Source organism: Hakea prostrata, chromosome 2, assembly GCF_041222555.1.
Source record: "Hakea prostrata isolate BN-2017 chromosome 2, UWA_Hpros_2, whole genome shotgun sequence".
NCBI classification, from domain to species: Eukaryota; Viridiplantae; Streptophyta; class Magnoliopsida; order Proteales; family Proteaceae; genus Hakea; species Hakea prostrata.
The window spans coordinates 54,481,999-54,493,809 of record NC_142601.1 but is presented as its reverse complement, the minus strand read 5'-3'; the positions used below and the strand labels follow the sequence as shown (position 1 = coordinate 54,493,809).

Genomic DNA, 11,811 nt, shown 5'->3' with positions numbered 1-11,811 from the left:
TTTCTTTTATGTCTTTTCCCTTTCGCAATGTTTTTTTCTTTTTGTAAAGGAGGTTGAGAAGTAAGGTACGCAACATTAGATCATCTATCTTAATAGTGTCAACTTTGGACATTAGCTTAAGAGGTTAATAATTTTTGATAAAAGTGCTTCTACTGCTTATGTGATGAGTAGCTGTGGTTTCCTTGGATTAGAAGTTTACCATATATAATTACATTGACATGACTGAAACACATTTGGCTTTGCTGCCTACTTGGGTTTGTTTTTTTGGGTGAGGTGAAAGATTAGCACTGATTGATGGGTAGGGATGGGGTAGGAGTCTTTATCTTTCTGCCCTCCTGGGACTTTTACCAACATGCCTACAAAACGAGCCGACCGCTATGCTACAAGCTCGATCTTCCGTGTGCTGGAGTCTGGATCTGCTACCCCCAGGGGAAGAGAGGGGACGGCTCCACATTGTTGATATGATCGCACTTGAAAATGACGTACGCCACCGGCACAATGGCAGCATCAGTGGGGGCATTCAATGGAACATCATTTGAACAAGAGGGAATGGGTTAGGGTGGGATGATGGAGGCCAACCCAAAGCTTCAACTCAGTCCCAACCCAAGTGAACCAGGCGCATAAGTGACAAGAGTTATATATGTTTGACAAGAAATAATAGACAGCCACCAGAAAAACCCAAGAGGAAAGAAAAGAGCAAATAGAACCTGCAAACATAGCAAAGAAGAGTAATCCGTCCACTAGAAAAGGAGAATGCCATGGGGAAAGTTACAGTTTCTCTAGATAACTGAAAAATACATACTTTCTGTTAAGAAATAAATCAAACACTAGTCACTGCCAAATGCCGAAGGACTTGCATAATGAAATAAGCATGGAAGGGAACAAAATTAACCTATTCTCATTACATCTGAACTCATTTTCTGCTAAAAGAACTTCAAACCACAGCTAGAACCTAAGAACAAGACTTCTTCCAGCTTCACAAGCTCTTGAACATGGATATGAAATTACATATGTTTACATATACATTAGAACATCAGCTACGGTTGCTAAAGTCAGTCACTTAGCATCTTACTTCAGCATCGTCTATTTAATCTCTAAACAGAAAGATGAGGTAAAAATAATTAAGATCATCTCATCTTTCTGCACTATCAAGCTCTTCTTGATCCTCCATATGTTCTTCCTTATTTTGATTTACGCTACCAATTTCATGACTACCATGCTGAACGAACCACCTAGAGGTAGGATCATCTTCATTGAGGTCCTCTTCATTTTCATTATCCTTAGGTGAACGTGAGATCGTGTAACCATCCATCCAAGAAGGACAGGGATATTTAACCCCAACAGCAGCCAGAACTTGTGAATCATTTGAAGGACTCAAAGGATGTGAAAGTGGTTCTGAAGTGTCATGCCTCAAGCATGAACATTCTGGGACTGGGTGTGTGAGAAAAGATAATTGCTTTGATCTTGTGGAAGATTCTGTTAACCCATCAAGTATGGATCTCGTGAGGTGCTTGCGTATTGAAGTCAGTAAGGTACGATTTGCTTGATATAAATGGTCCCGTATTTCATCTAAAAGCTGGACAACTTTTTTTCTGTGTTTACAGAGCAAAACATCAAAGTGAGAAGCTGTGCTAAGATTTACTTGAGACAGATGCGTTGAAACTACGTGCATGTGATAATTCACTTGTCCATGTAAAGTTCAAATGCAGAGCCATCTCTTACGGCCCTATGATGCAACCAAGAGGTCCTGGCTTTCTGTCTGAGCTCCAAAACAGAATTACTAAACCAAGTAATGATGCTATAGGTATCACAACTTGACTGTAAATGATAAATTCGCAAAAGCAATAACACTGATCAGGGGATAGAGGTCCTTAGAAATCACCCAAATTGTGTCAATACCAACCACCTGATACAATCCCATGAGGTTGTTCTATAATTATAAGTAAATAATTTCACAATAGGACAATTCATTCTGCAAGTCCAACTGAGATCAAGTACATGCTATCTTCTGGCTAATGTTAGTCACTGATGGGACATCACAAGGATTGCATCCAAAGAACTACTTTTGAGGCCCAAACCTTCTCTCTTTTGTAACTATAGCATCTAATCCAATTATTGTCATTTACCCATTTCAGCTCACAATCCATTAATATTCTTATATTCTAAAAATTATCAACAAAGTATTAAAGATACTGAAACATCCTACAACGATGTATGGTGTAGAGTGTTGGGCTGTTAAAAAAAATCCCATACATAAACTCATAGTAGAAATGAGGATGCTAAGATGGATGAATGGCAAAACTAGGAAGGATAAGATAAGAAATGATCATATTAGAGTTTTGGGAGTAGCTCCAACAAGTGATAAGCTACGAAAAAGTCGTTTGAGGTGGTATGACCACATTCAATGGAGGCCCGTAAATGATATTAATCTAAGATTGAAGGAATTAAAAGAGCTAGGGGCAAACCTAAAAGATAATCTGAAGAGAAGTGGTGAGAAAGGATATGCATAGCTTAAGCCTTGCATCTAACATGGCCTCAAACAAAGCTGATTGGAAGGCAAGAATTCATGTAGCCGACCCCATTTAATTGGGACAAGGCTTGATAATGATGATGATTAAAGATACAGAAACAAAGTATGCACATCACCAGCAAGAAGAAGACTACATACCTGTCAGGTCTGTATGTTTTTGATTCAGCTGATTGGTAGAGCCTGTGCCCCATTACCAAGCTCGCAAAATTTGGACGTCCCTTGCCATCACGATCAAATCCAGGGATGAATGCATCAGCTTCAACACAAATCACATAATCAATTGCTTCCCACAGTAACTTATGAGCATTGATTCTCAGCTCCATAACTGTACTCTGAGGCTCATTGTCACTCTCAGCTACCCAACCCCACCAACCCTCAATGTTGTATGATTTGGGCCTGGCAGGAGGAGGAGGTAATGGACGAGGACGTGGACCAGATGTTTTCCATTTATCAAGCTTCTTTTCTCCTTCAACAGGAGAAGGGGTAGACATAGAAGTGCCAGCCAATTGGGTTTCAGGCCCATATATTCCAGTGAGCTCCTGGACAGTGCAAAGTGATGTCCTGTCAACCACATTTTCAAACACTGCATGCAGCGGAATCAGTATCCTCTGGCCTCCAAATACTTCACCCCCTGAGATATACACTATCGTGTCTGATGAGTATCCATATGCACGAAGAAGAATTCCAACCTGCGGAATTAAGCATAAATTATTACGTACATTCCAAACTCTGATGTTTCAAATTCATCATGTGATGTTTATCTAGCAGATACTTTCATTAACCCATATCATAATATGTCCCAACAATTCATCAGCCAGGACCTTACAGTAGATGGGCCATCCTTGTGGCAGAAAACGTAGAAGACAGTACAAGCAAACCCAAACCTTGGAGCTGTTTCAAAAGTCAGCTTACTATTACTACTATAAATAAAATTACCTCCGGAATGAAACATGAATTGATTTTAGTTCCCTGCCTGATCCAATAGACACCCAGCAGAATAGACTGGATGAGATCATCCAGGCGCAATATTCCATCTAAAAAAGCTAGGCTACTGATTTATGAGGGTAAGCAGCCAAATTTCAGGATTCTGCCAAATCTTACCTCCTCCGGCATTAGAGGACATAAGCCCTTACGATATTGCTTTGCAGAATCCACAGAAAGCTTGCCTTTGACAATCCCACGTTTTATCATCCATGATCTTCTATGTTGAATCAGTTCAGAATGAACATCCTATGAAACAATACGCAGATGACATGGATACAGAATAAACTTTGTAAATTAGAAAACGGGGTCATCATCTAACTGTCAATTCCTAAAGATATGAAATTATACCTGGAACAGTTCAGAGCAACCATGATACGCCAAAGCATCTCGAGTCATACCAGGATCATAGGCAACAAAAGGTCGTCCAGGAGCCCGCAACCTGAAAGAAGACCTCAACTATGAGAAACAGACAAGACAAAGCATTACTGCAAGGGTTTATCAAGTTCCTAACCTATTTAAAATTTTAACGGCAAGATCGAGGACCTCCTGTCGAAAACTGAGAGCATGAAAAGCAACCCTGCATCTCAGCCTCTGGTACTCTTCAAGATGCGGTGGAAGAATGGCCTGTGACATTAACTTATCAAACCAATATAAAAGATCAAACAGAAAAAATGTTTCTAATCCAAAAAGATAAATGTGGAATTCCGTGATTGGTTAGGTGTTTTAAGGAAGTTTAAATTCAGTAGGATGAGGGAATGCTATTCCTAGAATAAAGGGAGTCGGTTACCATTAAATGGACTCCTATTTAGGCTTAGTTTCTTTTCTTAAGAGTCCTAAATTATTGTAGCCTTGTTTTTAGGGATTCCTAGTTTGTTGGGGAGAATATTTATCCTTTCCTTGTATATGTACCTGTAATTTCTCTTGACTATATAGAGAGTTCTTTTTCCCTAATTAACTGCATGGTATCAGAGCAATAGATCTAAACCATTGTCTCTCACTCTCCAAACTCTCAACCATCGTCTCTCACTCGCCAAACTCTCATGGCTACCGAAGAGAAAACCTCTTCTTCATCAGAAATCAAATCGATTTCTAGAAATCATGCTGCCAACAACCATGGCAGCGCAGACATCGTGCAACTTCAAATTACTGGACACAAACTCAACGGCAACAATTACATACAGTGGTCACAATCAGTCATGATGTACATCTGTGGGAAAGGAAACGATGAATATCTTATAGGTGGAGTCACTCCTCCAAAGGCCGACAATCCAAAATTCAAAAAAACAACATGGTCATGTCTTGGCTGATCAACTCAATGACCAATGAAATTGGTGAGAATTTCTTACTCTATGGCTCAGGTCATGAGATCTGGGAAGCAGCTAAAGAGTTCTACTCGAGCAAGGAGAATACCTCAGAGATTTTCGAGATTGAATCAAAACTCCATGATCTTCGGCAAGGAGATCTCTTAGTCACTCAATACTACAATACCCTCACTCGAAATTGGAAAAGATTGGATGTGTTTGGAGAAAACATCAATGGCGCTGCTCAGATGATGCAAACAAATTCCATGAGATTATTGAGAAAAAGCGGATATTTAAGTTTTTAATGAGACTCACAAAGAATCTTGACGAGGTTCGAGGACGAATTCTAGGAATGAAGCCTCTGCCTAACATTAGAGAAGTATTTTCTGAGGCTCGTAGAAAATAAAGCAGAAAAAAGGTGATGCTTGGAAAATCCACCCTAGTTTCAGCCAATGAAAACTCTGCCCTAGCTGCACGTGGAACACATTCTCATAACAACGACAATAGACAACGGAAGGGAAGACCATGGTGTGACTACTGCAAGAAACCAGGTCATTCACATGACAGCTGCTGGAAAATCCATGGCAAACCAGCGGACTGGAAGCCTTCAAGACCTGCCATCAACAAAGAAAGCCGAGAAAACCATGTCTTTGTAGATGATCAACCTCCTTCCACCGATGCCAATCGTTTCAGCAAAGAACAACTTGACATGCTGCAAAGGATGCTCACTCAACAGAATTCTACCATCAGAACAGGATCTTTAGCACAAAAAGGTAACTTCTCATGTGCACTGATTGCAAATTCATAAAAACAAGACTCATGGATTGTAGACTCTGGGGCATCGGATCATATGGCTGGAGATGCAAACCTCTTCCACTAACACAGCCCATGCTATGAGAATCTCACAGTAAAAATAGCAGATGGATCTCTCTCCAAAGTGGCGGGAATAGGTTCAATCATTATCTCAAAGGACCTCACTCTAAACTCTATTCTTCATGTTCCAAAATTGGACTGCAATCTTTCATAAGTTCATAAACTTACTCGAGATCTTCATTGTGTTGCTAAATTCTTCCCAAATACTCGTGAATTTCAGGTTTTGGATTCAGGGAGGATGATTGGCAGTGCTAGGATATGCTCAGGTCTTTTCCTTCTACAAGTCGAGGAAACTTCTAGAGGGCAAACTCACAATGCAGTGTGTGTTCAGTCTACAAACCAGATCAGTAAAAATTCCCTTTCCCTTTCTAGTTCAAAAAAGGATGGTGATATAATGTTATGGCACTATTGTCTAGGACATCCTAACTTCATGTATCTTCAAAAGATGTTTCCCTCTTTGTTCAGCAATAAAAGTCCTAAATTTTTTCACTATGAAGTGTGCCAATTCTCAAAACATACTCTTAGTTCCTATCCTAGCATTCCATATAAGGCATCACATCATTTTTCTATGATACATAATGATGTATGGGGACCTTCTAGAGTCAAAAACCTCACTGGTAATAGATGGTTTATATCTTTTGTTGATGATCACACTAGAGTCACATGGTTGTTTCTAATGAAAGAAAAATCCGAAGTCAGTTCTATTTTAAGCAGTTTAACACTATGATTCAGACACAGTTTCAAACCAGAATTCAAGTGTAAAAACTGACAATGCAAGAGAGTATTTTGACACCGTTCTGGGGGAATACTTTACAAGCCAAGGAATTATTCATGTGAGTTCTTGAGTTGATACACCCCCAACAAAATGGGTTTGCCGAGAGAAAGAACATACACCTTCTTGAAGTGGCTCGATCCCTAATGTCTACAACAAATGTTCCTAAATTTTTTTTGGAGGAAGCCATTTTGACTGCTTCCTATCTCATAAATAGGATGCCTTCTAGAGTTTTGAAATTCCAAACACCGCGCCAAGTTCTTTATATCCATGTCCAAACTGAATCTGAATCAGAAAATTCATTTCAGCAAAAACTTGATCCACAACTTCCTAACCCAAGTGTTCCGATGGTTCAAAGTGAATCTGAAACTGAGTCTAAAACACCCCAACAATCACAACCTGCAGCTATCAATGAGGGAAAGAGCTGCATATATTTGATCAAGGTCATGAATCCAATCCGGTTCCAGAATCACAAAGCTCATCAGGTAACAATGGTACAGAATGTGTTCAAATCAATTCTCTTATTGATTATAGGCATATTGCTTTGAGAAAAGAAAAACGGTTGTGTACTGATCATCCTATTCAGAAATTTGTTTCTTATGGAGATCTGCCACATAGTTACCATGCCTTTATCAGCAATCTTGACAAAATACAGATTCCAAGTTCTATTCATGAAGCTCTCAAAGTACCAGAATGGAAGGCAGCTATCTGGGAAGAAATTCATGCATTAGAAAAGAATGGAACCTGGGAGATATCTGATTTTCCATCAGGAAAAACCCTTGTTGGTTGCAAGTGGATTTTCACAGTCAAACAAAATGCAGATGGGAGTATCAACAGATTTAAAGCGAGATTAGTCACTAAAGGTTTCACTCAATCCTATGGGATTGACTACCATGAAACTTTCACTCCTATAGCCAAACTAAATACTGTCAGAATGTTGTTTTCACTCGCTACCAATCTTAATAGGCCTTTATATCAACTAGATATAAAAAATGCATTTTTTTAATGGAGATCTAGAGGAAGTATACATGGAGATACCACCTGGGTTTGAAACTCAAGCAACCACCAACAAAATCTGCAAACTCAAAAAGTCATTGTATGGGTTAAAGCAATCACCAAAGCCTTGGTTTGATAGGTTCACAAGAGCAGTGAAACAATTTGGTTATGATCAATGTCAAACAGATACACTATGTTTGTCAAGCATTCACCAGAAGGAAAAAGGGCAATACTTATTGTGTATGTGGATGATATTATACTAACTGGAGATCATAATAATGAACTACAACAACTCAAGGCAATCTCAAGTACTTCCTTGGCATGGAGATAGCACGGTCAAGGAAAGGAATCTCAGTCTCACAACGCAAGTATGTACTAGATCTTTTAAAAGAAACAGGGATGCTTGGATGCAAGCCTACCAATACTCCTATGGATTCCAATTCAAAATTGGGAAGCAAAGGTGAAAGTGCACCCATTTATAAAGGAAGGTGCCAAAGGTTGGTTGGGAAACTCATTTATCTCTCCGATACCAGGCCTGACATATGTTTCGCTGTAAGCATGGTAAGTTAGTTCATGAACCAACTGAGGAGCACATGGAAGCAGTTTACAGGATATTAAAGTACTTAAAGATGAAACCTGGTCATGGATTGTTTTTCAAGAAGACAGAAGACAAAGATGTCAAAATCTTTACTGATGCAGATTGAGCAGGATCCATAACTGATAAACGATCAACCTCAAGATATTGCACATATGTATGGGAAAATCTGATCACTTGGCGCAGCAAGAAGCAATCAGTTGTGTGACTACAACAACAACAATAAGCCTTGTCCCAACTAAATGGGGTCGGCTACATGGATTCTTGCCCTCCAATCAGTTCTATTCGAGGCCATGCTAGATACAAGGCCTAAGCTATACATATCCTTTCTCACCACTTCTCCTAAGGTTATCTTAGGTCTACCCCTAGCTCTTCTAGTTCCTTCAATATGGATTATATCACTTCTCCGTAAAGGAGCATTTATAGGTCTCCGTTGAACGTGGCCGTGCCACCTCAAACGACTTTCTCTAAGCTTATCACTTATGGGAGCAACTCCCAGCCCAACTCTAATATGATCGTTTCTTATCTTATCCATCCTAGTTTTGCCACTCATCCATCTTAGCATCCTCATTTCTGCTACACTGAGTTTATCTATATGATTCTTTTTAACAGCCCAACACTCTGCACCGTACATCATAGCTGGTCGAACAACGGTCCTATAAAATTTTCCTTTAAGCTTTAATGGAATACGCCGATCACATAAGACCCCGGACGCACCTCTCCACTTCATCCACCCTATTTTAATTCTTTGGGAAACCTCATCTTCCAAATCACCTCTTTTACTTATGATTGAACCTAGGTACCTAAAACAATCACTCTGAGAAATCTCTTTATCGTCAAGTATCACCACCTCATCATCTCGCCGATCATGACTAAAGTTACAAACTAAATATTCTGCTTCGATCTACTAAGTTTAAAGCCTTTTGATTCCAAAGCTAATCTCCATGATTCTAATTTGGTATTAATCCCCACTTGGGTCTCATCAATCAACACAATATCATCCGCAAAAAGCATACACCAGGGGACCTCATCTTGAATGTCTTTGGTTAATTCATCCATTACCAGTGCAAATAGATATGGGCTTAAAGTTGACCCTTGATGTAGCCCAACTGTTATCGGGAATTCATTACTTTGTTCCCCCACTATTCTAACACTAGTCACCGAACCATCATACATATCCTTAACTATATCTATATATTTACTTGCAACACTTCTTTTCTCTAGTACTTGCCAAATTAACGCTCTAGGGACTCTATCATAAGCTTTTTCTAGGTCAATAAATACCATATGAAGATCTTTCCTATATTCTCTATACCTTTCCATAAGTCTCCTAATTAAGTAAATAGCCTCTGTTGTAGATCTTCCCGGCATAAACCCAAATTGGTTCTCCATGAATCGTAGTTAAGTGTCTCAAACGGGTTTCAATTATTCTCTCCCATAATTTCATCGTATGGCTCATCAATTTAATGCCCCTATAGTTATTACAACTTTGAATATCTCCTTTATTTTTGTAAATTGGAACCACAACACTTCTCCTCCAATCATCTGGCATTTTCCCTGTGCTCATAATCTTATTAAACAACTTAGTCAACCAAACTAGTCCATGGGTTCCTAAGCTCTTCCATAATTCAATTGGGATTTCATCAGGACCTTGTGTCTTGCCGAGTTTCATCCTCCTTAAAGCTTCTTTTACTTCGGACATCGAAATTCTACGTATATAAGTTCGGACCTTGGTGCCTTGGTGAAAAGTGTAATCGTCTGAAACATAAGTGCTTGAAGAATGCTCATTTAGTAAATTAGAGAAATAGGTTTCCCATCTTTTCTTAATATCCTCCTCACAAACTAATACTTTACCATCTCCATTTTTAATACATCTAACATGGTCAAGATCTCTACTCTTCCTATCCCTCATCTTAGCTATCTTATAAATAGATATTTCCCCTTCCTTTGTGCCCAATTTATTATACAACTCTTCATATTTCCTTTCCCTTGCTTTTCCTGCAATTTTCTTAGCTTCATTTCTATCCAACCTATACCTATGAAGATCCTCAACATCTTTAGTTCTTTGCCATGCCTTAAAACTAGCTTTTTTATTCCTAATGGCAACTTGAACCTCACTATCCCACCACCACGTCTCTCTATAAGAATGAGTCTTTCCTTTTGATTCACCTAGAACATCTTTAGCCACCTTCTTAATACACATAGCCATCTCATTCCACATTGCATTGGTATCCCCTTTAAAATCCCATTTTCCTTGTTTGGCTACTTCATTAATGAAGGATTTAGAGTACTCTCCTTTCAAATTCCACCATCTTATTCTGGGATAGTTTACCTTGGACCTTTTATGTGTTCTTGGGACTAAGCACATATCCAAGACCACAAGTCTATGTTGTGCAGTTAAGCTTTCCCCCGGTATCACCTTGCAATCCTTGCACAACAATCTATCAGTCCTTCTAGTTGTGTGATTGTATCTCAAAATAGTGCGAAGCAGAATTCCAGAGCATTGGCTCATGGGATATGTGAAGGAATATGGCTTAAGCGGATATTAACTAAACTAAGAATCCAGATGGCCGAACCAATAAAAATGTTTTGTGAAAATCAATCCACGATCAGCATAGCAAAGAATCCAGTGCTTCATGATAGGACAAAACATGCGGAGATCAATCAGCATTTTGTGAAAGAGAAGATAGAGACAAGCATGATATCACTCATATACATCCCAACCTATCAACAAGTTGCAGATATTCTAACTAAGGTTGTGCCCAAGAAGATGTTTGGGATACTTAATTGCAAGCTAGGTTTACTTAACATCTACACCTAACTTGAGGGGGGGGGGGGTGGAAATTCCGTGATTGGTTAGGCATTTTAAGGAAGTTTAAATTCAGTAGGATGAGGGAATGTTATTCCTAGAATAAAGGGAGTCGGTTACAGCTAAATTGACTCCTATTTAGGTTTAGTTTTCTTTTCTTAAGAGTCCTAAATTATTGTAGCCTTGTTTATAGGGATTCCTAGTTTGTTGGGGAGAATATTTCTCCTTTCCTTGTAAATGTACCTGTAATTTCTCTTGACAAAATAAGAGAGATCTTTTTCCCTAATTAACTGTATAAAAGAAAAGAAATTTTGATGAAGGAATATTAGGAAAGAACAAAACCTTCTTCCTAAATGAAGGCAAAGCTAAAACTATGCAGACACACCAAGACTAGGTAATTGTTGAAAACATAATAAAGCATTTTTCTCAAGTAGACTTCCAAGACCAAAAAGATGGAAAATCTATTTTAAACATAATTCTGGAAAATCTATTTTAAACATAATTCTCATTTTTTGAAGACCATCATTTAATGTGCTTCAAAATGGAAAATGCAATTTTTATGCAAGAAACACGTTTCCTCTTCAAATCTATCACAGCTCAAGCTGATCAAATGAAGGTGGTTACAGATGACATGTGACTCATTTTCAAAAAGACAATAAAGTTAAAAGTGAGTAATTCGATAATATATGACTTGACATTAAGTGACATTCAGTCAAACACACTTACGATGTTTCAAGAGTTGATAAATTTCTTCATCTGCTCTCAATTGTAATCTGTTATCTTTTATTTTTTTTTGGATGAATAAATAATCAATTCAAGAGACGAAAAAACAAAATACATCGGCGCCAAGGGCTAGCATCAAATAGGAGGGAGGAATTGGGAGTTGAGCCCCCAGGAAACAACAATGAGCTTGTTCCTTGGGGAATCAACAACCGGGGGAAGGGAAAAAGA

General features: G+C 38.7%; 1 protein-coding gene across 1 annotated transcript in view; it reads right to left on the bottom strand.

Annotated features, from left to right (window-relative positions):
• Positions 1–528: 528 nt before the first annotated feature.
• Positions 529–11,811, bottom strand: part of LOC149024910 (O-fucosyltransferase family protein) — a 47,067-nt gene continuing 35,784 nt past the window's right edge. The window contains exons 6-10 of the mRNA XM_089145103.1: positions 4,026–4,138; positions 3,863–3,953; positions 3,632–3,760; positions 2,669–3,219; positions 529–1,592 (exon numbers count right to left, since the gene is read on the bottom strand). Coding sequence (XP_089001229.1) covers positions 1,133–1,592; positions 2,669–3,219; positions 3,632–3,760; positions 3,863–3,953; positions 4,026–4,138 — 1,344 coding nt within the window. The 3' untranslated portion in view covers positions 529–1,132. The remainder of the gene's footprint in view (positions 1,593–2,668; positions 3,220–3,631; positions 3,761–3,862; positions 3,954–4,025; positions 4,139–11,811) is intronic.